At 42.0% G+C, this 26,316-nt stretch overlaps 1 protein-coding gene and 1 non-coding gene across 2 annotated transcripts; both read right to left on the minus strand.

The window, feature by feature from the left end:
* Nucleotides 1-644: 644 nt before the first annotated feature.
* On the minus strand, nt 645-716 carry trnah-gug (transfer RNA histidin (anticodon GUG)). Its single transcript has one exon. It is a non-coding gene; the product is annotated as a tRNA-His (tRNA).
* Nucleotides 717-14,980: 14,264 nt separating this feature from the next.
* Nucleotides 14,981-16,830, minus strand: LOC142385695 (uncharacterized; the record flags this gene model as incomplete). Its single annotated transcript, XM_075472419.1, has 2 exons — nt 16,801-16,830; nt 14,981-16,654 (listed from the first exon to the last, which is right to left on the minus strand). Coding segments are annotated over exons 1-2 (1,704 nt in total), but the record flags the coding sequence as incomplete, so codon positions are not given.
* Between the last annotated feature and the right edge of the window lie 9,486 nt (nt 16,831-26,316).

Raw genomic sequence — 26,316 nt, forward strand, 5'->3', positions numbered from 1 at the left:
ATGGGACACCTGCAGTTCTCTGCTGTACCAAATGAGTTATGGAAGGGAGCCAGGGGCTTGGGCCTGTTTATCAGTTAAATAAACACAAAAAGTGATGAGAAACCATCAGTTTCAGATGCGTTTCAGATCAAATCAGCCCCAGTTTCTATCATGCATTTAGTCCTTACAAAAACATATCTGGCATCTATCTGGGAAAGTCTCCACATCGTCCAACACAGATGTTGATGCTCAATATACCCTCACATTGTCCAGCGCAAAAGTCCAGCCTTTTTGTTTTGGTTCTTTTTTGTCAGGTCTATCCATCCATTCTTTTGGCACACGATTTTCATCTTCTGTTGTTAGGATGTTTATACTTTGGGTGTGGCGGTGTGTGAAAACCCTCCCTTTAGAAGAGCTAAAAAACACAGAACATATGCGGCCTTGGCGACTCATTAAAAAGGCACTATTTCTCATTGGGGCCTGTTTGATACTTTGACCCCTTTTATGCTCTTTAAATGGGCAGACCTTCTGCATTTGTGCTGTTTGATTCTTTCAGACCTTTGATACGGGACAGGGGCCTGTTGACAAAACTTTTTTTTTTTTAAAGTTTAAGAAATGTAAGTGGGATCTTTTTTCAGCGATGCAAACAATTTCAGTCAGGGGTTTGCCGTGACCCGGATTCGAACCGGGGTTGCTGCGACCACAACGCAGAGTACTAACCACTATACAATCACAGCCGGTTGTGCATTTTTGTCGTGTGTGGCTTTGATGTGATCAGAAACACCTTCGTATCCCAAGGATAGCATATGTAGCTCTGCGGCATGTGGCTGGCAGGCATGTTTTTTTTTGTGTTTGTAGCAAAATCATTGACAGCAGAGATGAAGAGGAAGACGAGCTTTCCTTACGGTGTGGGAGGAGAAGACATCTACCTGGCCATTAAGGAAATGCTATCAAAGCGAGGAATAGAGCCAAAACAAGTCATATCAATAACCACTGATGGAGCGAAAAGGGAGCTTTGCCAAGGTTTAAAGAAGACAACGCTGACCTGATCTCTTACCACTGCAATATTCATCAGGCTGTCCTTTGCTCCGCCCTGTCAGATGAGTATGCTGAGGTGATGAAGACAATGATGAAAATCAAAAACTTTCTCAGGGCATCTTTTTCTTGTCAGCATTGCATGCTCAGGGAATTTCTCAAAGAGGTTGATGCAAACTCTGATGATCTTTTGCTCCACAACAATGTGAGATGGCTCAATAAAGGCAGGGTGCTAGAGCGATTTTTGGTCAATTAAACGTGAAGTAACAGCTTTCTTGGAACAACTGGAAAGTCAGAAAGCAGCCAACTTTTTCTGTCTTTCTAAATGACGAGAAAAACATGGATATCATAGCTTTTTTGGCTGATATCATGTCACACCTGAATGGGCTTAATTTGCAGCTGCAGGGAAAGAACAATTCCATTTGTGATCTGATGACAGCAGTCCGCTCATTTCAACGAAAACTTCAGACTTGCGTGGATTTCCTACTGAAACATGGCGTACGCTCAAACCCAAATGACCTCCAACGTCGGATGTACGAATCTGTGCGCACGCATTAATCCAAGCACATTTCGTTTGTACATCCCGATCAACGTGGAATTGAGCACACATGTCGGAGCACCCGACTCCTCCCTGTCCACGCCCCTACTTAAATACACAAATCATATTTAAATGAGCGGGAATCGCAGAGGGGAATCGCAGGTGCAGGACCTGCGATTCCCCTCTGTGTACGGTCAGAAAATAAAGAAAAAAGACTGAATAAGACGGGAAAAAAGAAGAACTTCACGGAAAGCGATATGTCGGTGCTAAGTGGAGGCCCGCAAAAATGTGTTCTTTGGCACGCTGTCCTCCGGCATAAGCAGCAAACTAAGAGGAGTGGGTGTGAGAGCCTGAGGCTGTTAATGCTGGGGGGTCTGAGCCTCACAAGCAGAGGTGAAGAAGAAGTGGTCCAACATTAAGGTGGATGTGAAGCGTAGACTGGCTGCCCACCGCTGCAGTGTGGCCAAAACAGGCGGGTGGGGGGGTGACCGACTCTGTTTGAACAGAGAGTCGGCGCAACTATGGGTGACACTGCTCTCTCTGGAGTGGTGGGAGCTCATGTGGGGGACTCTGATTACCCCCAAGCTAAATAACGATGTTTTTGTGTAACTCACAACAACGTGTTCATACAGTAACGTGCAGAACTGCGCCGGGGAAAAGGTGAGGCTGATTGAGACATTTCACACTTTACGCACGGGGTTATTAATATATGCCCACAGAGACGATCAGGGGCTTGTTAGAAAGATCTTAAACTGAAGTTTAACCAGCAAAAAACAGCAAGAAACTAACTTTAACCACCGACTAATATATATAATATAATAATGATGCTGTGAAGACGGGATAGAAATTGGGGGCGCACATGCTCAATGCGCATCACGGGGAATAATATTAGGACAATTACAAGAATAAAGTTACTCACCAAGAAGCCAGCCATCACGCACAGTGCCAGCCTGTAGTCTGTTCCCAACGATGCTGTTACTCAGAATGTATGAATCGTGCGTTGGAATGAAAATGTTTCCTGTTAACATACAAATTCATCATGTGATGGCGCTTTTATAGCAATGTGTGCGCAGTCGATAGCTCCGATTACAAAATCGGCTCTCGCTTCAAATTGAGCTTTAATGTTGGCCTGTTGGGAATTTGATAAACGTGGCTGAGATGCGGATAATTCTGTCCCACACGGCTGGCATGGCTCAGCTCAGGGTAGACTGGCACAGTCCCAATTGGTTGGCCAGCTCCCTCTGGAATGCTCCGGTTGGAACCCCAGTGTGCACATCACCTGTGGGCACAGGCAGCGCATGCCTCCTCGCTGTGTTGCGCTCCAACGCCGGCCGCAGCTCTGCGCACAGTTCCAGGAGGATTTCCCTCAAAACGGCTAATGAGTCGCCATCATATGCCAGCTAATCCTCTCTGTTGTAGTGAACACAGGCTCTCTTCGAATTGCACCATTTGCAAAGTCTTTTAATACTGCTAAAGCAGCCATTGTTTTTAATGGTATGCATTGCACCACTTTGCGCTGCTTTTATATCCACTCGGGTAATTGCAGACACATGGGTGTATTAATTGTTTATCAGACTTAAAGCCATGGTTGGTAATCCTGTTCAGAAACACATTTTGTAATACTGGGTGAAATGGTCCGTCTATCCTGAGAGAAATCTATACAAGATGTATTTAGAAAAAGGGACGAAAATAATCAGACCTCTGTGGCAGCTGCAGGACTGAGAAAAAGCTGACCAATCCGAGATCAGCGGGGTGCTGATCTCGGATTGGAGCGCCTACAAAAAACCAATCAGATGCCTCTGCTTTCTGCCTACGCCCCCCTCTGTCGGCTCCCTGCTCCGTGTGCGCACGCGGTTCTACCGGCTTTGGATGAAGCACTGACGGAATGGGGAGGGGGTGTTGGAGCTTAGAGGAGGGGACACTTTCGAATCTTGCTAGCTCTCTTGCTAGCTCTCTTGCTAGCTCTCTTGCTAGCTCTCTTCCAAGCTCTCTTCCAAGCTCTCTAGGATTACCTACCATATCTTTAATTGTTCATCTATCTCAAATGTGCAGATCACTGTCTGAGGACTAATTGTTTTCACATTTATTTATTATAACAGTTTCCCAACATCACCTTAGGTGTCGCCAAAGAATCAACAGCTGCAGAAAAGTGCGTACGCCAGCCCTGAAGCTGCCGTGAGGCACCGCACATTTCCACGGTCTTTTCGTTCTTGATACATCTGATCGTTGACGTGAAAAGGTGCGTACGCCACTATTTTGTGAGTACGCACCCTTTGTACATGAGGCCCCAGGTGTTCAAAGAAGATCTGCAAGGAGACGACACACACTTCCCAAAAGTGAAAGAACAGGTGCAGGGCCATAGAGATGTCTCCTCTTTTGTTGACTTTGTTGACAAGTTGATTGAAAACTTCAGCAAACGCTTTGATAGCTTCAGCGTTGGAGAGGAGCTCACCCTCTTCATACAGAATACATTTCTGATGTCAGAGCATTCTCAAATGATGTCGCACATCACTTCAAGTGGGCAAACTCTGGGCCTCTCCAGATGCAAATGATTGACCTCCAGACAGATGTGGCCCTGAAAGAGCAGTTTGCAAGAACCAAATCTACCACCTGCTGGCTCCAGATGGTTTCTGAGACAGCTTTCCCAGATCTGAAAAAAGTGGCCCTGTTTATCTTGACCATGTTCGGCTCCACATACAGCTGTGAGGCAGCGTTCTCTACAGTGAACATAATAAAAACAAAATATCGTTCCACGCTCACCAATGAGAATCTGCACATGTGCATGAGAATGGCCCTGACCTCCTTCAAGCCCAGATTTAAAATGTTGGCAGGGCAAGCCAAAGCTTAATTCTCACACTGAGCAGGGGAAATGAAGTATAGGGGGGAAGACAGATGTAAGAGAAATCTGTAAGAGAAATAGTTCAGGTGTTTTGAGATTGTTTTGTTCAAGAGAAATATTGAGATTGTTCAATCAAAAGGAAACTGAAGCTGCTATTTTTTCTTAAGCACTTTCTTTGTTTTTGAAAACATAATTTAGTTATTTTTTATTTAAACTGCAGCCTCAAAAGGTTATCCTGTGTTTCAGTGCTAATAAACCTCTTTGAAATGATTCTAACCTGTATTATTATTTTTTTAAACACAATTTATTCCGATATCGTCATACCGCAAATAGACTGCTTGAGGAAATTTGTTTGAACTGGACCTCCTCACAGTTTTCTTGAATAGCCCTGCACTAGACCATCAGGGACAGTGCACACGGTACAGGTTGCAAGACTGTGGTAAACTCTTCCAAACTGGCATATTAAATGGCATAGTGCATTGTGCTGAAGTTGTGAACATTTTAGCCTTAGATGAAAGCAATTGTGCGCATCTGGAGAATGAATCCAAGCAAGCACAAGTTTCACGCTTTAGACTTCTCTCTTATTTCAGGGAGAAATAGAAAGATTCCTGAGTAAGAGTGAGTGTGTCATAGCCCTGCAAGAAAAACAGTTGATAGATGACTAAATCAGGGTCTGTCAGGGCATTGGTGGTATAGTGGAGAGAATAGCTGCTTCCCACAGCAGGGCCAGCCATGTATAGGTGTAGAACTGTGACAGCCAATTAAATTACTGCATTTTTTTCAGTCCTGCATATAATTAATGTCATTATGTAGTTCATAACCCTGCAGGTTCGAATCCCGTCAGGAGCACTCTAAAATAAAGAAAATAATAGAGGAAGGTGTTGGAAAATCACAGTTTTATTGCAACTGCAACTTACATGGTTGTACCCACTGTCATAATGTTATGAGGGTAAAGAACCCTTTTGGGCTTCATTTATTGAGACAGTGCTTGATTTATTTTTTCATTTGTTCATTCCTATCTATACTTGTTTTTTTCCCTTTTACAAAACCACTTGGCTCGTAGGAGTATCAACATGAAGGAGACCACACACAGTTGTGCAAATGAACCAGTACATGTTTATTTAAAGAATAAAATACAAATCAGTAATGTGACAGTGTACTGTGTATCACTAATGCAAAGATGTGGTGCAAGCAGCAACGCAGGGAGCACAGAGCTGGCCAGGTCACACCTCCTCCTGTAGGTTTAAAAATGAACACACAACAAACACAGGGAGAACAAAGCTGGCCAGGTCACACCTCCACCTGTAGGTTTAAAAATGAACACACAACAAACACAGGGAGCACAGAGCTGGCCAGGTCACACCTCCTCCTGTAGGTTTAAAAATGAACACACAACAAACACAGGGAGAACAAAGCTGGACAGGTCACACATCCACCTGTAGGTTTAGAAATGGACAGACAATAAACAACTCAGGGAACACAGAGCTGGACAGGTCACACTCCTACCTGTAGGTTTAGAAATGGACAGACAATAAACAACACAGAGAACAAAGAGCTGGGTGTAGGTTTAGAAAGAGAGAGACATCAAACAAAGATAAAGTGCTACAACACTGTTTGTACCAGAGCCCCGTCAGCCAGAACACTTTGCAAACATTGTGCTTGCAGTCTTCTGTTACCGCCTCCTACGACGTGGACGTGGGGTTGGATTTTAGGAGGCAAACATTTGGAACTATGTACAACTATTTACAAAAAAATATCAAATATTTTATTTAATATATATATATACACATATACACCCACATCCACATACACCCTTATGTCTACATATGCCTACACATTTGCATAGCCCCTACTCATATACACTCATTTATATACTCTTATATATACTAAATTCTATTATACAACCTACACTGTTTTAAATAATAAAAAATAACCTAATATCACACACGATCACAAAACACAGGTGCATAAACAGAAGCCAGAATAACAGAATAACAACAAACGATGTCCGCATTATACACTACTTCAAAGGGAGACAAAATATGCTCATCATGTACACCAAAGCTACGGCAAGATGAAAGTACCACATGTATTAAAATCATCATCTACTGCACATAAATTGTCATTTCAATGCAGTTGTTTTAAAGCAGCCAAAGACACAGCTAGTGATGCGTTGAACTTTAAGATAGCCTCTACATTACAGTCGTCTTTGATATAATAGTTTGACACACAACACGCCGAATGGAGACGATACTTGCATGTACCGGACAGCTTTGTAAAGTTATACCATCATAAAACACACATTTTGACTTGTTGACGTTATTTACTTACCTCAGTAATTAATCAGATGATGAATGATGATGAACGGTGCAGCAGCAGCCTGGCGACCCGGTTAACTATGGCCGTTTCTCAACTAATACTTTGTAATAAGAGATGTATAACAGACATACATATATAAGATTTGTAGAAATGAAATACTGTTATGACTAGCAATACCGTGTAACAAATTTCCGCGATCTCTGTTCCTAGCGGTATCTCTCTTCACTCTGGTCTGCCTCTTTCAGGCTAGCAACTGCCGTACTCTATTCTGATTGGCTAGCCAAACGAGTCTACCTGTAAATGCGCCAAAATATCCCCCAGAGGCCAAAGAGTGCAATGCATCCGTGGTGTAAGAACTTCCTTTGAAAATGAATGAGAAAAGTTAAGAGAGTTAATCTTAACTATCGGAGACTCCCGCGCAGCGGCCATGACCGGGGTTCGACTCCCGGCCAATGCATTCTCTGCTCCTTGTATAATCAGCTTTCAAATGTACCTTGCTATCTCTACCTCTGCTCAGACAATGGGTGGCTTGTAGGGAAAACACAGTCTCAAGCTTAATGCATTCTAGCAACTTATCAACCGAAGAAGCATGTTTTGCTATGACTCTTCAGTTAAAGCACTGCTGCTCAATTTCAGCCATTTTCACAGTCATGATGGATGACAGAGTTCCATTCAGAGCCAACTTATTCCTGGTCTTAGTTTCATTGAGCCCCACCATGGAAAAGACCCTCTCTGCATCAGCATTTCAGGGCGGCAGAACTAATACCATTTGGCAATTGTAGACATCCTTGGGAATCTGCTCACACCTTTGAAAAAAATTAACCACGGAAGCCTAATTACACTCCTACATATTTTTCATTTTTCATTAAGTTGCTCATGTCAAAGGGTGTGTGCTGAATATTTAGGCCTACTACTCCAACGAACACTTTAATCGGCAGGTCTTTTACAAAGAGTAGGAAAACTATGGTAACTAACAAAAGATTAAAATAAATGAAGATATGACCTGCTGATGATTCTGACGGTTTTCTTCCACCTCCAGCTGGTTTACAACTTCTGGACGCATTCAGAGCATAATAGTTGCATTCATGGAACGCGTGCTTGCAGCTGAAAGCTATTTCAGACCTCACCCGGCAACAAGAAATTCTGTTTTCTGATTGGCTCAGAAATTCCATTTTGTGATTTGCCGATGGGTTGCCAAATCAAGACAGCTGTACCAGAGCTATAGTTCTGAGCTGTACAGCGCACAGTAACATGCCAGTGATTCGTTTATAGTATAGGCCATTAGAATTTCTGTGCGACGAAGTTGATCATTTCTCAGCGTGAGAAATGGCATGTGTGGCGTGTGAGCGTGTGAACTTGTTGAAATGCGTGTCTCACGCTCATTGGTGAGACTTGAGAGCCCTGATAAAGTATTTTTATGAGCCCTGGATAGAAGCATTTTTGAACAGGGAAACGTAACATCCTGTATTAATGTTAAGACCTTTATTTTATAAGCCAGACAGGAAGTGGTTCTGTGGTTGACCTGGAAGTGAAGGTGAGGATTAAAGGTTAAAGGAGCCAGCCAATGTTGAACGCCACGTGTGGTTCTTTTGTTTTCTTCAGTAAATAAAGTCAAGACGACCCTCTGTTCCATTTTTAACATTTTTATTAATTCATCTATAAAATACACGGCTTACATCATCTTGTATAGATTTTAAAGGAGCATTTTTACTTTTTATAATATTAAGGGACTTTGGTAAAGGAAAGAAAATCTTTATGAAATACAAAAAATCTGGGTTTTACCTTCATATATTTACATTTATGTATGAAATATTTTCTGAATAATACTATGTTATTGACCAGAAAGTCCCATTCACTATTAACCATCATAACACCATAAATAATGTCTTTTAGGGAGAAGGGTTGGAGACGGATCCCCGTGTGCAGCCAGTCATGTACATCAATCCAGAATGTTGAAAACATACAATGAAAAAACAAGTGATCAGAAGTTTCATCCTCTCCACAAAACACACATCCATCTGATTCACAACCAAATCTCCGTCTCAGTAGCTCTCCGGATGGATATACACCATTTAGGATTTTAAAGTGAATTTCTTTTACTTTGGGATTAATGGGGAATTTTAAACATTTAGAACGCAACGAATATATGTCTTCTTTGGAGAAACTTTGTTTAATGGAGTTACGAAATGACAATAAAGGGTGCGTGATGTCATCAAATATCTTTCTAATTGTTTTTATTAGGAATCTTAATAGTCTTAAAATGACAATTTCCAACAAGAAGAAGTGGAATATTAGGAGTGATGTCAGTGGAATTGGAAACAATCCCTTGAATTAAATGTAAAGTAGGTTTAGGGATGGCTTTTATTATGGATACAAAGAAGTTTCGATTGATGATCAGATTATATTTGAGGCAAAAATGTTCATATGTCTACGTGACTTCCGCATTCCTTTCTTTCTTTGGAAGTCTGTGGGGGTGTCGCTGTCCAAGATGGTGGCCCCACGGCTCGTCAGCGCCAATAAACAGTAGCGGTACTATATAAGTAAGCCTATTATGAATATTAAAATACGCTGAATCAAGTGTCCCGTATCATGCCTACATATGACGTTTGCAGGAAAAAAATCCGGTGAAAATCAGTTTAATATTCAGCGAGTTATGATTGATTAAATGCGCTGACACTTCATTGCGCCAGCCAGCCAGATTACACTGAGTGGAGCTGATGACCGGTCCAAGATGGCGGCCCCACGGCTCATCTGCGCCAATAGACAGTAGCGGTCGATGCGGCGTCTATTCTTTACATGTCTATGTGTCTGTGCCATCTGCACTGCTCTTCATTCTGTACACCGATGAGTGCAGATCAACACACTCCAACTGTCACTTGGTTCAGTTTGCTGACGATACAGTTCTCCTGTCCCTCCTGTCCGGCCCCTCCCTCCATCATGGACCCGCTCTTCAGCAGTTCATAGAGTGGTGTGACTCTTCCTGCCTGGAGCTGAATGTCAGCAAAACTAAGGAGATGGTGGTGACCTTCTCTACAGCCAAAGGGAACTGGCGGCGGCTGTCCCCACTATGATCCACGGTTCTCCGGTCGACAGTTGAGGAATATAAACATCTGGGAACCATCCTGGGTTGCCAACTGAGGTTCTCTTCCAACACAGAAGAGATCCTGAGGAAGTGTCACCAGAAGATGTACCTACTGAGGAAACTGTACTCTTTTTCTGTCAGTCAGAACATCTTGTTGACACTCTATTACACATTCATTGAGGGTGTTTTGGCTTTCTCCATATGCGGCTGGTATCACTCCATTACTGTACAGGATAGGAACCGCCTGCATAACATTGTCAAGGTGTGTTCTAAGATTATTGGACTTTCTGTTGGCCATCTGAACACTGTGTACGAGCAGCCGGCTAGCGGCCTGGCTCGTCGAATTCTCAAGGACCCGACTCATGCTGTGTTTCCGGCATTTGAGCCGGAAACACAGCATTTCTTTCCTTTACCAAAGCCCCTTAATATTATAAAAAGAACTCTAAGAAGTCAAAGACAGTTACTACAACTTAGGTCTTCTTGTACAATACTCTAGTGAAATATCTCATGTCCTGATGTGCAATATTACAATATCACCATGACACTTTAACTACGATGTCACTTTAATCACATTGTCATTTTAATTTTATCGACGCCTTGTTTGATTTATTTTCTAAATATTTTTTTTTTTTGTCACCCCCTTTTGTGTTTTTATTTTCTTTGTGATTCCATTTTCTTGTTCTTCTTTTAATGTACCGCTCTTCGCCCTTCTAATTGCCCTTCGGGGATAAATAAAGTTTTTTCTGATTCTGACAAAAGAGCTGCGCGGTGATAAATGTGGTTAAATATCCGTTAAAGGCTCCGTGTCTGCATCCAGCTCGATGATGTTGTTTTCATGAATCAGGCGTTTCTGAGTGATGAAGAGGTCTCACTCTGAGTTATTTTCACGATCCGAGGAACGGAAGCTTGTTGAAACCGTCAATATAAACACATCCTTCTACAAATACACGATCTTTGCTGCAAGACGGTGCCTTACGAGGGTCAAAAGTCACTCATTAAAAAGAGATATGGCGAAGAGGAAAGAATGACATGAAATAATGTAAAATTTAAAATATTTATGAATATAAAAAGACAGTTATTCAAAGATTATGAAATAAAAAGAAAATTGAAAAGAAAAGAATAAAATGTAATATATTGAAATAAAATTTCTGAAATTAAAAGACAACCTGATGCAGGGATAGAACAAAGAAATAAAAATCATGACGAGAAAAAGGAATAAAATGAAAACAAATCAAAGGGAAATAAACAGAAATGTATTAAAATGAAGACGATCTGACAACAAAATATTAAAATGCATCAACTTAAAAATCATCAAATAATCAGACTAAATAAAGATAAATACAAATAAAAAGGACAAAAATGGTGCCATCCAGTAAAAAACTTCTACTATCATTGTATGGATGTATTTACAGTAGATGTTTTTTCCAGCCAGCACACACGCCCATGATGCACAGCGGTGGGTATTTAAAGTAAAAACTATTTCATTAGTATACTATGACAAAATGAATAAGAAATAAAAACAGAAAACAAACTCTTTGCCACTATCCTGGTGAACTTATTTCATGTTAAATCCTGTCAACTTCTTTAGGTTTCTGCTCCATCACATCTGTGGACCTCTGCTCTGATCCATGCAGTCGAGTTTTTACCTGGTCCACCATCACAGTCTCACTGCAGCACCCCAAGACTTACGGGGCCTCATCAGACCAAAAAATACAAAGACCATCAAAGACAGCACTTCAAATGTGACGTGAGCTGAGAAACGTTCAGGTAACATTGTTGAACTACTGACACCTAGTGGTCAGAGCTGGAGATAGCAGTCATCTCACTGGAACTCCAAACTGCATCTGTATACATTGTGTAATACGAGCGTTCTGCTGGGAAGAAGTCAGAAATGCTTCTTCCTGCAGTAATAACACCATTTCTGTTCATCCAGCTTTGCTTCCAGATACTAATAGAAACAGTTTTTAATCTTTTTCTCTCACAGATTCTTGTTATTGTGGCACATTACAACTTTCAGAGGAATGAATTCTGAACTGTGGCTTTTAAAGTTTGAAGTTTGGACCAGAAGAGGCTCTCTCTGTCCGTTCAGACGCAGCGAGTGCGTTGCAGCCATTTCATGTTGGGAATTATTCCTGCTCTTGGTGATCCTGCTGATGTTTAGACAGAGCAGATGCTGAGACGAACACTGCAGCACACCGGTAACAGTGGAACAGTTCATATTCAGGGTGGGAGGGCTTATGAGCAGCGGACCGACTGGTGTCGCGGCCGAGCTGCTCCTCAGTGTGAACACGCTCATGAAGCGTGCGCTGACCTGCTGATGGGAAGCTTTTCTCACAGTGTCCACAGCTGAAGGATTTCTGTCTGCGCTGGATTGTTTGGTGTCTTCTGAGGTCCGCTGCAGTGGTGAATGATGAGCCACCCTGCTGACAGCAGTCCTGTTCACCACTGGGACGGTGCACACAGGGCTCAGAACTGGGTCCATCTGAGCCGCTCTGCTTCTGAAGCTACAAAGACACAAAGACAGGAAAGGTCAGGGTTTCCTGCTGCTTTTTACAATGAACACACCGGCTCTGAACTCAACCAATACCACCAAAGAAGAAGATAGAAATCTGCCAATGTTGTAGGAAACTGAAAGCTAGGAGTTTTATTTCAGTCTAATATCTGGAGGTTAAAACTAGAAGTTGGGAGCATTCAGTTAGAAAACAGATCACAGTTTGATGCCTGATGAAGTCAAATTCCTTCTTAGCACAAAGAACAAATACTTTCCACAATTCTTCTGAGGAAATGTCCTGATTTCTGCACTTTGGGCTGTGTTTACTTTACTGATTTAGCTAAATGAAAACAAACTGTGGTGCTTCTGTTCTGTTAGTGCCAGTAATCTGGCATCGAAATCCTAAACCAAACCAAACGAGCAAACAGTGACCGCTTGAAGAGGTGTTTTAGTCGAGATCGAGATATGAAAGCAGCACGGTCCAAAGACGTCCAGGAATTTAGATACATCTCTAGGATGCTCTGGGATGCATCATCAGTGATCTTCCTGGGGTCACAGTTAGCTCCGACATGATCACCCGCTTGGTGGCGTCTGAGTGAATAACCAAGTCTGTCTGTCTAGTCTTGTCTGGGTTATGTGTTCAGGGACCTTTAACTGTTTTCCAAGGTCCACTTTCAGCTGCCAATCTGAGGCTGTGGACAGCCAACATGCATTTGTTTTCGGGTGGTATGGGGGCTTCTCTCCAGCCCTAAGAAAGGGGATGGGACTCTTCCTAGGGCGGTGTCTGCTTGAGAGAATGGCTAAGGTGACTGCTTCTGCAACTGCCTTCAACACCTGGGCCATTTGTTTATGGGCAGGAATCGGGCAAACATACAGAACAGATTCTTGATTTTAGACGTCAGTCAGTTCTAAACCTAGGGGGCTGTGTTGCTCATTAGAGGTCAGCATAGGCATCAGAACCACATATTATCTTGATTTGTGTCTGTACAGTTGCTGGATGTGGTCACTGAGTCCATTTGTAGTGCCATCAACAACAGGAAACTCTTCAAACCATCATCACACCAGATAACATTCATTAGAACAGGAGAACATCCCAACTCCTGGCAGAATACTCAAGAAGATGCAGGTGGACCTGGGGAAGCAGCTCAGATTTACTAAAGACATCAGAGAAAAGTCTTAGACTGGACATTATGCTTTTTGCAAAAACATCGAAACAGGTGGTCCTGGAGGATGGGGTTTAACTTGAAAGACCCAAAACCCTGTATGACCCAAGGTATTATCACTGATGATGTATACAAGAGTATCAACAGATGCACGTTACAACCATGATAACCTTTCTTCGCCAGGGAATTCCAGCATTAGGATGGTTGATGACCATGAATAAACCAGGATCAACTGGAGGGAAAGCTGAAAGATGCATCCGGGTCGGAAGGGGCAGCAACTCAACCTGCAGCTTTTGTGTGGGAGGACGCAAACCTGCATTAAAAACTCCCAAAGAAACATAACCCAAAGAGAGGCCAAGAGGAGATGAAATTGAGCACCCCGAAAGACAGATAAGCAGGCAACAATCCATGCGATCACACAAATTACATCAAAACAACTTAATGTATGTCACAAGATCTCCAAACACTCCCAAAGCCTGAAATCCACCAGGCCGAGATGGAATTGCAGGGAAAGGTGACATGAGGAGCCGTGTCGTATGAGGAAACATTTGAGCCGTGACAACATGACAAGGGGCGGAGCTACCAGCCACCAAACACCTCCGTCAGATGTGTTCCTATGGAACCCAGAACAGACCCAGCTGAGGAGAAGGAGCTGAAATGGTTACAGGAACTGAGGGCCATGGTCCCGAGTTCCTGTATGTGCGAATGTGGGAAAAAACGACCCCGTTCCTGAAAAGGTTATAGGAACTGTAGAAGGTTCCTACAGTGGGAATGCGCCTAATGTTCCTGAATGCAGGTAGGATCTGTAGCAATTGGTTGTAAAGGGTTGGATAGAATTCAGAAAAAAAGAAAGAAGTTAAATAAAAAGACAGAGAGACGTGGGATGTGGTCCAGAATATACAAGAGCTGGGGTTAACTCCTGGACCCGTTTGTTCTGTGACCCGACCTCGGATAAGAGGATGAAAATGGATAGATGGTTTGGATTGGCTATTTATGCTCCCTAACAAATTAATTATTGGTTTTATTTAGACTACACAGCTGTTTGGTCCCAACATGTTAAATTCTCTCCATCCAGTATCTGATAATGGTCTTCCTTTCACAATTAAACATGACCTTACTTATACTGTTGATTTCCTTTGGGTTTGATTTCGCCGAACATTTAAATGACATTGAACACTTCTGACATGGCTGTTTAAGGAGAAACAACTCACTGAATATGTTAGGATTAAAAAACTCCTACATCGCTGTCCTTCTCCAATGGGAGCCTCTTGCCTACTTGCTCAGTAAAATCCTAAACTCATCAGGAGATGGGAAAATAAGTGTTTGATGTACATACCTCACAGTGATTCTTCTTGGATCGTCTCTTTCTGCCGTGGCTTTGTTGGTGACTCTGAAAGCCACGTGGAGTCGTTAAATTTTCATTGCACTGGGAATCACTGCATGGTTGTGCTCCATTGCAGACAAGCTGATGTTTTTTTAAGGCAGAGAAGTAACCAAAGGACTCCCCACACTGTCCACAACTGAAATGTTTAACTCCACTGTGGTTACGTTGATGTGTTATTAAGGTACTTTTCTGAGTAAAAGCCTTCCCACACTGTCCACAACTGAAAGGTTTAACTCCACTGTGGATACGTTGATGTGTTATTAAGGTACTTTTCTGAGTAAAAGCCTTCCCACACTGGTCACAACTGAAAGGTTTAACTCCACTGTGGATATGTTCATGTGATATTAAGGCACTTTTCTGACTAAAAGCCTTCCCACACTGTCCACAAATGAAAGGTTTAACTCCACTGTGGTTACGTTGATGTGTTATTAAGACACTTTTATCAGTAAAAGCCTTCCCACACTGTCCACAACTGAAAGGTTTAACTCCACTGTGGATACGTTGATGTCTTATTAATTCACTTTTCTGAGTAAAAGCCTTCCCACACTGTCCGCAAAGGAAAGGTTTAACTCCACTGTGGATACGTTGATGTGTTATTAAGACACTTTTATCAGTAAAAGCCTTCCCACACTGTCCACAACTGAAAGGTTTAACTCCACTGTGGATACGTTGATGTGTTATTAAGGTACTTTTCTGAGTAAAAGCCTTCCCACACTGGTCACAACTGAAAGGTTTAACTCCACTGTGGATATGTTCATGTGATATTAAGGCACTTTTCTGACTAAAAGCCTTCCCACACTGTCCACAACTGAAAGGTTTAACTCCACTGTGGATACGTTGATGTCTTATTAAGTCACTTTTATCAGTAAAAGCCTTCCCACACTGTCCACAAATGAAAGGTTTAACTCCACTGTGGATACGTTGATGTGATATTAAGTCACTTTTCTGAGTAAAAGCCTTCCCACACTGTCCACAACTGAAAGGTTTAACCCCACTGTGGATACGTTGATGTGTTATTAAGTCACTTTTCTGAGTAAAAGCCTTCCCACACTGTCCACAACTGAAAGGTTTAACTCCACTGTGGATACGTTGATGTCTTATTAAGTCACTTTTATCAGTAAAAGCCTTCCCACACTGTCCACAAATGAAAGGTTTAACTCCACTGTGGATGCGTTGATGTCTTATTAAGTCACTTTTATCAGTAAAAGCCTTCCCACACTGTCCACAACTGAAAGGTTTAACCCCACTGTGGATACGTTGATGTGTTATTAAGCCACTTTTCTGAGTAAAAGCCTTCCCACACTGTCCACAACTGAAAGGTTTAACTCCACTGTGGATATGTTGATGTGTTATTAAGGTACTTTTCTTAGTAAAAGCCTTCCCACACTGTCCACAACTGAAAGGTTTAACTCCACTGTGGATACGTTGATGTGTTATTAAGGTACTTTTCTGAGTAAAAGCCTTCCCACACTGTCCACAACTGAAAGGTTTAACTCCACTGTGGATACGTTGATGTGTTATTAAGTCACTTTTCTGAGTAAAAGCCTTCCCACACTGTCCACAAATAAAAGGTTTAACACCACCGTGGATACGTTGATGTGTTATTAAGTCACATTTATCAGTAAAAGCCTTCCCACACTGTCCACAACTGAAAGGTTTAACTCCACTGTGGATACGTTGATGTGATATTAAGGCACTTTTCCGACTAAATGCCTTCCCACACTGGTCACAGCTGTGTGGTTTTTCTCTGTTTGCTGTTTTTGATAGAGCTTCATCATTATCCTGAAGGGAATTAGGTTCCACTGTGTTTGTGCTTTTAAACTCCTAGAGAAAGAAAAAAAAGAGACCATGAAGAACAAAGTTTATATGTATTTAGCATCTCAATAACATGAGCCAACTACTTCTCACTGCTATTAGAAAGAAACACCTCTGTAATAACAGATCTATGACACAGAATGACTGAAACTGACCAGACAAACATGGAAATATCCTGAGTTCATATATCTTTGGTAATATCTTTATATAGATTATTACCTGATCCTGTAACAGAGTCAAACTGAATCTGAATGAATTTGTAGTTACACAGTGGGATACTGCACATATCTCCATTCAGATCTGCCATCAGGAGGACGCTGATGGAACCTACTACACTGAGGCAGGTAAACAACCTGTTAAATATTGATAACTGAAGATCATCCCATCAGAAACAGGGATATCAGAGCATCATGGGTTCATCCTCAACTCCGAAACCTAAACATTCTCCCTCTTCAGAGGTCTGTAGCACTAACACAGGTGACCGATATGTAATCGGCCAGAATACATTTTTGGGAACTATATCATAATGAAACCGTCTCACCTCTTCTGAAGAAGCCATTTTCCATCTGTAGTGGTTGAGTTGAGAAAACAAAATGTCTGCCAACGTTCCTCCTTCGTCATCTGTTAATCCCACCGAGCACCTGTAGCATCAAATATTCATTAGCCCCCATCATTGTTTCATGTTCATCAGCCAAAACAGTATGTTGGACAAAGACAGTCTGGGAGAGGACCTTTAAGTTCAAGATCCTTTGGGACAGATAAGATAAAGTGAAAAAGCACACTCTCCCTATTTTAAGTATAAAGTACATAAATCCCTTACATTCCACTCAGTGGAGGTCAGGTTGTGGAGGGAACATGTCCAGTTGGGACCTCATATATTATCAACTGACCAGTCCACTCCCTTTATTGAGCTGTTAGCATTCCCCTGATGGACACGCAGTTCTCCATATAACACTGGTGTTAAGATCTACTGGTGAAACTAGAGTATCTGAGAAAGATGTTTCATAGGCGTCGTTTTTGGGGATCAAAGGTCAAAAAAGCAGCAAAGAAACAAAGTTAGTCCTTAGAATCATAAAAGTCCTCTTTCTGAACCGTAACAACAGAACAATCTCGTGTCAAATTAACTTTAGCCTGAAAAAAGTTATACATTAAACTATGACAAATTCTTATTTGGACAATTATTAGCTGATATTTCAGATTCATCAGTCCTCTGTTCAGAAGGAGACGGAGGATGTACTCATCCTGCCACCCCCCCCCCCCCCTTCCTGCCGCGGCTTGAAAAGTTAAACCGGATGGACCAACTGGAAAACAGGCTCACGGCTGACGGTTGTGTCATGTAAAATACTTTGTGCAATTATTTGTAAATAAATGATGTCGTTAGGAATTTGCTGTTGTTTCATTCACTGGAAGAGGCTTTGAGTATTAAGCGCTATATAAAACCGATCTATTATTATGGGTGCCAATGCCGAAGGCATTAGACACACATATTACTCCTGTGCTGGACTATTACTCTTCTGTTTCCGTCATGAATTTCGGTTAGCTACTAGTCTAGTAGCGAGCTCCACGAGTGTCAAAATGCTCTTTTTTAGAGGCCTTATAACTCAGCCATAAACCATAACAAAGACCTCATTCAAAGTTTATATGTGACAGGAGACTCTCGGCTTTAACTGAACCAAAGGGTTTCAAAATTCAGGTGAAAAATTATTTTAAAACTGCCGTCTCTTGGGGCGCTGACGGTTCAAGAATTATTCGGATACAACTTTTTACTTTGCAACAGTGACCGTTTGTTCGAGGCTGAAGTCAAAATTATAGTCATTTTTAAGAAGCCATAGTGTGTGCACATATGTCAGTTTGCTCTCTGTCTAACACAGACAGCTGGTTCCGTCTCCGTAGCAACGCATTAGGAGCCTGCTCTGTTCTAAGACTGCTTATGAGAGCAGAGCCAAGATGGATGCCCTGTTATAACAGCTTCATGTTATAAATCTGATATGCGTTTCTCCTTTAAACTGATAGTGAGGGGAAGTTTGAAAATACCCACAATGCAATGGGAAAATGCATTGAAAAGCACTTACCGAGGCCATTTTGAAAATGCCATAAAAGTTCCATTTTAAACAGGACCTTGATAAAAATGACTTAACTGTCTTCATCATACCTGTCTTAGAAATTTTGGGCCTCAATCGATTTAAAAGCACTTTTTTGGCACATAAATGCCAAAAACTGCCCTATTTTGGAGGCCTCATAACTCAGCCATATAACATCGGAGAGACCTCATTAAAAGTTTATATGTGACAGGAGACTCTCAACTTTAACTGAACTAAAGGGTTTGTTGATAGGGCGGGCAGTAGATCGGCACCCATCTAAATTTCTTCAGAAATTCTCTAGTTATTATTATTGTTCCATCATGAAAGGGAACGATAATTCCCAAGTGTGTCCATTGAAGCACACTATTTCATAACAAACAAACAAAGGGTTACACAATACACTTAAAAGTCCTATAACTATATTCTAAGTACTATATCAGACTATAATGGTGAGAACACACCTATTGAAATACCAACTTCTGAAGCCTCATCAGCTATTATGTAAATTATCTTTCTCTTTGGCCGCCTTTTGGCCGGTAAGGTTCTAAGCAGCAGCATCATTGATGACAGTGCTACAGGGGCATTGTTTTCTTCTCCACTTTCGTCCTTGTAGAGTAGTTAGCGGTAACCGTCTCGTAGCAGTGACACCTCTGTGATGGAGAAAACTGCAACTACTGGCGCATCAACTCGCGCCACTATAAATGGCCGGAACGAAACCGTGACGTCATCAACACCACTCACGCGAGCCATCGCAGCAACCATGCTGAAAGCTTTACGCTGTGTTAGCTGCGTTAGCTGCGTTAGCTGCCATCACCAGCTGGACATCTGCTGTGTGATTTAATGCAGAAACTGTTAAAATTGGCTTTGTTATTTGACATTATGAATTCATATTCTGTATTTTATTAAATAATCTATGTTCCTAGTTTGTACTTTTCCACTGCTCATATAAACACAGTGTATGTCCAAGACTTCAAGGTGACATAGTGGGACTAAATAACTGGGTTAGATGAAGAGTCTGGGAAAGCAGATGCACGCTTAAAGCGGACGCTTACTCTACCTGCTCTCTGCTTGCTTTGCTTATTTTATTGATTTTATCATGCTTTTTCCCCTTTTTTTTCCCAAATGAGCCTATCTGCGATAGCTTCTGGACACTTATAAATCTCTGGGATTAAAATTTTTTTAACAGAAACAGCAACATTTTTTATAGTCCTTTATCTTCAGCGCTCCGTGCACTATAATAAATCATCCAATAATAATCCTCCCTGGAACCGTCTCGGTGCAAAACCAAAAAGTAAATCATGTCTCCTGGAAGTAGGAGGACGTATCACAGGCAGGGCACAGCGAGCTGAAATATGTGAAACCTACTGGCCTTCACTTCCCACTAGGGCTGAACGATATATCGTTATCGTATCTATATCGAGATATGAACATTCAAGAAAGTAATTTCGAAAAAGCAACGATATAAACGATATATTTCCCCACGCTCGCCCTGCTTATACAGCTCCGGCAGTCACCATAAACATTACTTCTAAGATTGCGCTTGAACGCACCCCACCGCCAGCCAACCACAAAGCTTATTTCACGCTTGCTGTGGATCGACAGCTGAAGCCAACCAATGACAAACATAGGAGGGTGGGAGTGAGGGAGAAGTAGACTGAGACGCACACAGCCACATATATTTCTAAGCGCGCGAACCCAGGTGGTGGGCAACCTGAGCTGGAGCCCATTGAAAACACTGTGTTTTGTCTGCCACTTTTTGCCCAAAATACCTCAGTTTTGTGCCGTTTTTGGATGTTGCAATCGGTCTAACCGAGAGAAGGGAAAGGGTTACTATCGAGCACCAAAGGTAATCGCCCATAGAGGTGAGAAATGAAAAAAAACTCACAGAACAATGCCGCAAAAAGTGGATAGTTAACCTACGTTTACAGACTGGAGGGGCTGAATCTGCAAATGCTCGTGTCTGCGGTGACCACTTCGTCAAAGGTATGTGCGAAATCTAACTGTTTAATAGTAGTTCAGTAAAGTATGTTGTTAAATGCCAATCAACAGTAATGTAATACGGGCTACGTTTGGGCTTTGTTTTGAAGGCTGCCCCAGCGCGTTGCAGGCTACTGAGTCAGTGGACTGGGCTCCGACGGTCAAGCTGGGTTACCAAAACACAGAGCTAAGGCACCGCCATCGGTGTTTCATGTGATCTCTGAGAGTGGTTGATCTAAACAAAACAAATTTGTCACAATCTTCACGTTTCAGTAGTATCCACGAAGTGCTTAAGTGCTAACAGGGCACATTAGCTCCCAAGTGAAATCAAAACGAAAGAAATTAAAGAAAAGTGACATGAGCGCAGGAGATAATTCGGCCGGTGGCAGTGCAGAATCTAATTTTGTGCCAAAACATAAATCATCCTCCATTATTTGGAAGTATTTTGGATTTAGAAAGGATGATGTCGACCAAAGCGAGGTGTTGTGCAGGTCGTGCTTGGCGAAAATTGCGACAAAGCAAGGGAACACAACCAACTTGTTTCACCACTTGAAAAAACACCACCGTGTGCTGCACGATGAGTGTATGACATTGAAAGAAACATCGGGGACCTCTCAGTCATCCCTTAAGTGGCCCAAGCAAACTATGCTTGATGGCAGTGAGTTCTAATCAATAAAACTCCACTCTTTTGTTTCATGATGTTTTTATTTTTCTGAAAAATGCTTGGTTTTCACCAAACCCGCAGTCATATCGTTTCGTATCGATATCGAGATATCTGGCATGAATATCGAGATATGAAATTTTGTCCATATCGTTCAGCTCTACTTCCCACCACACAGAGGAGCTCTTCTACCCCTGCACATGGGAGGAAACAGGACTGGACATCCGTGAATGGGAAGGTTAACAACAAACCTCCAAAACAACCGAGTGTGAAACTGCAGAACAGATTTGCTCCACTATCAAAGGACTCTGGATCTCTGTTGGATGACCATCCATCCCAAAGCGGCAAGGCAAGGACTGAAAACCTGTCAGAAAGTAAAAGGCCACAGGGAAAGCTAAAGGCTGGACCTGAAACTCTGATTGTGGGTGACTCTGCCGTAAATGATGTACAAAGGATGTGCGGTAAGAACACTGAGGTCCTCTGCTTTCCCAGGGATATGGTCAACGATATGAAGGAGAGAATTCCTGAAATAGCAGATGAATATCCATCTGTGACAAACATCGTTCTGCATACAGGGTCAAACGATATGTCCCAGCAACAATCTGAGGTTCTGAAACGGGACTTTGTTGGATTATTAAACGCAGTGAGCTCGCTGAATGCAGCTGTATTCATCAGTGGACCTGTACCACCCGTCAGAGGAGGAGAGCAAAGATTCTGCAGGGTGTTGGCTCTGAATAAATGGCTTTTATTGGCATGTGCTGACCACTCAGTGCATTTTATTCATCATTTTAAAATTTTTTGGGGAACGCAGGCTTCTTTTTAAGGCAAATGGATTTAATTTGAACAAGACAAGGGTGAAACTGTTCACCTCCAACTTATTTTACTTCCTACGTCATCCATCTGTGCTCGGGGCCAAGACTGAGATAAACCAGGAGTTATCTCATAGAGAGGAACAAACAAAGCCCAGCAGAAGCCCTGAGGAGGAACTCCATCTGCCCCCACCCGGGAAGAGCTTCGGAAAGGAGAGACATCAGAGGCAAGAAGAGGGGTCCTCATCTGCCCCCAACCCTCTCAACAGCACCAATGAGCAGGACCAGGACCTTCCCCAGGCCCCCAAAGCCCTGACAGGTCATCGCGCTCCTCACCCTCCCTTTCTCCCTCCTCCCCTCACCTGAAATTCACTGAGCAGATGATGGAGCGGGTCAACGCTGGGCTCAGATCTACCCCCCAACCCAATCCCTTTTTGTCCCCCATAAACCTCCCACCAGAGCGGCCAAAGGTTCGCCACTCTAGCAGAGCAGCTATGTGACATATGTTAAACTATCAGGATTTAACAGCAAGGCCAGACAGTCAGATGTCAGACAGTTTGTTAGCATCTTAAAGCAGTAAAGGTTAGCCTTTATCCTTTTAGAGATCAGATTAACACCACTTTAAACATTTAGCTGCTCTAATTATTTCTCCTCTGCCTCTTTTCACCAATTCTGAGTTAATAGTTATCATCAATATTTAGATTTGATCTCATTAAGCCATTTTAGTATTGAACTAATCATTGAACTGTTTAACTGCAGCAGATCTATGAAACAATGAATATGCTCTGTGAACAAAGCAGCAAAGTGCTTTATAGAGAGCTTTAAATGAGTTTGATTTTTAGGAGATGAACAAAAAGACAGCTGCAGGGAGACTGAGTCATAACAAGACAAGTCAAGGTTTGTTTTTAAGGCGCATTTAAAAACAGCCACAGTGAGCAGAGCGCCGTACGAGTGGAACAATATATCAGCAGGAGAAGCAGCTTCTAACCCTGCAGATAAACTCTTATAGAGCAGAAACAGCAGAACATTGGATAGAAGGAGGGAAACAGAAATAAAATGCTGTTTGCAGCTAAAGAGATGCCACTCAACCAGATTAACAAACATTTTGGATATATTAACCTCATTAAACACTTGTACCTCCATCTTTATCAGAAACATGCCGATAATGGAAGGCTAACACAGCGCATTTATTGGCTTTGGCGGTGCTTTTAACACTGCTTCGTGTGGACCGTGTCGGTCCAAACAGGAAGACTGAACCGGAGCCGAACCGTCCTAACGATGAAGATGGAAAACTTACCTGCGGCGCTGCTTCAAAGCTCCATAAAAACGAAGACGACAAAAGTCTCTGGTGGTCTTCTGGTCTTTAGACCGGAGGGGCGTAAACAAAGAGCAGCGACTCCCCCACAGACTTCTAAAGAAAGGAATGAATGCGGAAGTCACGTGGCTCACAAAGCCGCAGATAGATGATGTACATGACTGGCTGCACACGAGGATCCGTCTCCAACCCTTCTCCCTAAAAGACATTATTTATGATGTTATGATGGTTAATAGTGAATGGGACTTTCTGTTCAATAACATATTATTATTCGGAAAATATTTCATACATAAATGTAAATATATGAATGTAAAACCCAGATTTTTTGTATTTCATAAAGATTTTCTTTCCTTTACTAAAGCCCTTAATATTATAAAAAGTAAAACTGCTCCTTTAAAATGTATATAAGATGATGTAAGCCGTGTATTTTGTATCAAATCAAATCAAAATCAAACCAAATGTATTTATATAGCACATTTCATGTACAAACAATTCAAAGTGCTTTACATAAAATAAAAGCATTGCAGCAGGGAGTGTGAGAAGCATTAAAAATACATAAAATAATATAAAGAGAAACAAATAAAATAATTTAAATGAATTTAAAAACAAGCAACAGTCTAGATAAGTTAAAAGATATTTCATGCATAGACACATGAGAACAGAAATGTCTTTAAGCTGGATTAAAAAATGTCTACATTTGGTGAAAGTTTAATCTCCACTGGCAGTTTGTTCCACTTGTTGGCAGCATAACAGCTAAATGCTGCTTCTCCATGTTTAGTCTGGACTCTGGACTGGACCAGCTGACCTGAGTCCTTGGATCTAAGAGCTCTGCTGGCTTTATATTCTCTGAACATATCACAGATGTATTTTGGGCCTAAACCGTTCTGGGATTTGTAAACCATCAGCAGGCTTTTAAAATCTATTCTGTGACTGACTGGAAGCCAGTGTAAAGATTTTAAAACTGGTGTGATGTGTTCAGATCTCTTAGTCCGGGTTAAAACTCTAGCAGCAGCGTTCTGGATGAGCTGCAGATGTTTAATGCTCTTTTTGGGAAGTCCAGTTAAAAGAGCGTTACAGTAATCAAGTCTACTGGAGATGAATGCATGGATGAGTTTCTCCTGGTCTTTTTGGGAGAGGAAACCTTTAATTCTGTTGATGTTTCTGAGGTGGTAAAAAGCTGCCTTGGTGACAGCTTTGATGTGGCTGCTGAAAGTCAGATCTGAGTCTATCAACACTCCGAGGTTACGAACTTGGTCAGCGATTGTAAGGTCCCGAGTCTCAAGATATTTACCAACGCTGACCCTCTTCTCTTTGCTACCAAACAGAATGATCTCAGTTTTGTCTTCATTTAACTGTAGAAAATTCTCTCTCATCCAGGTGTTTACTTCCTCCAGACACTGACACAGTGGGCTGCAGTCGTCCGGTGACAGAGACACATAAAGTTGTGTATCGTCTGCATAACTGTGATAATTGATGTTAAAATTCTGCATTATCTGACCCAAAGGGAGCATATACAAGTTAAACAGAAGAGGTCCAAGAATTGACCCCTGGGGGACTCCACAAGTCATGGCCACTCGCTCAGATTCATAGCGGCCAATTGTAACAAAATAACTCTGGCCTTCTAAGTAGGACCTGAACCAGTTAAGGACCGCTCCAGAAAGTCCAACCCAGTTTTCCAGCCTGTGCAACAGGATTCTGTGATCTACAGTATCAAACGCAGCGCTGAGGTGGTTAAATACAACTTTCTCAATAATCTTAGATATAATAGAGAGATTAGAGACAGGTCTGTAGTTGTTCATCATAGAGGCGTCTAGAGTTCTCTTCTTTAGCACTTTGAGATTTTATTGTAAATGTAAAGTGCGTTATAAATAAAATGTATTATTGGGGCCTGCCATAGCATTGAATAGGAGAGCACTGCATGCAAATGCATGGCAAGGCACCTATTACTATTCCGTTGGCAAAAGTCTATGGGATTTAACATTGAAAACGTGTCTCTTTATTTATTTATAGGCTATATTTATTCTTCCGTCCACACATCCCAACAATATATATATATATATCAAAACGACCAGCTCGATGAGTTTTCGCGGGCTATGACTTTTATTGAAGATTGGAGTTACCATGGCGACATAATAAGCCAAAAACACCCCCCAAAGCCCCCCTATGAATAAACAGGGGGATGACCTGGAAATATCATAAAAAACCCAAAATCTTGAGGAGTTACTGTGTCATCAAGCATTAACCTAGAAACGCCATTCAATTGTCAGTTTGTAGATACGTCCTAATGTGTTCAGAAGTGAAGACGCCATATCGATACCTGCTACGGATTTCCCACAGCATGCCTCCAAGCGAACCAAAGTTTTGGCCAAAATCTGCAAAATTTGAATTTTTAGAGCATAACTGCCATTTCATTAGAGTGTGAGAAGAGCAAGAGTTCTGACCTCAGATTCATTTTCGAATCGCCCTCACGCCCACAAATATCGCTCCAGTGCCATTATGTACTGTCATAATATCGGCACGCATGTTGGGATTCATAAAATGTTTTCATATTTTATCTAGGGCTGACCGTTTGCTCTCAGAGCCCCTCAGAGCAAAGTGATGTCGGGGCTCAAAGACCTCAAATCCCCATTTTAATTAATCAAATTCTCAGAATCTCAGCAGCTCCTGCAGCCCTCCTTTCTCTCATCCGTGCTTTCACTGTGAATCTGCTACAGATCTGAAACGCGGGAATATTGAAGTCCAAAAGCGTCCCTTGCTCTTTCTGCGAGAATGTTTTCCGTAGCTCTTATGGTTTCCGAATGGGAAGCATCTGTTCGTAGAGTTTTTTG

This window comes from Odontesthes bonariensis, chromosome 8, assembly GCF_027942865.1.
Source record: "Odontesthes bonariensis isolate fOdoBon6 chromosome 8, fOdoBon6.hap1, whole genome shotgun sequence".
NCBI lineage: Eukaryota > Metazoa > Chordata > Actinopteri > Atheriniformes > Atherinopsidae > Odontesthes > Odontesthes bonariensis.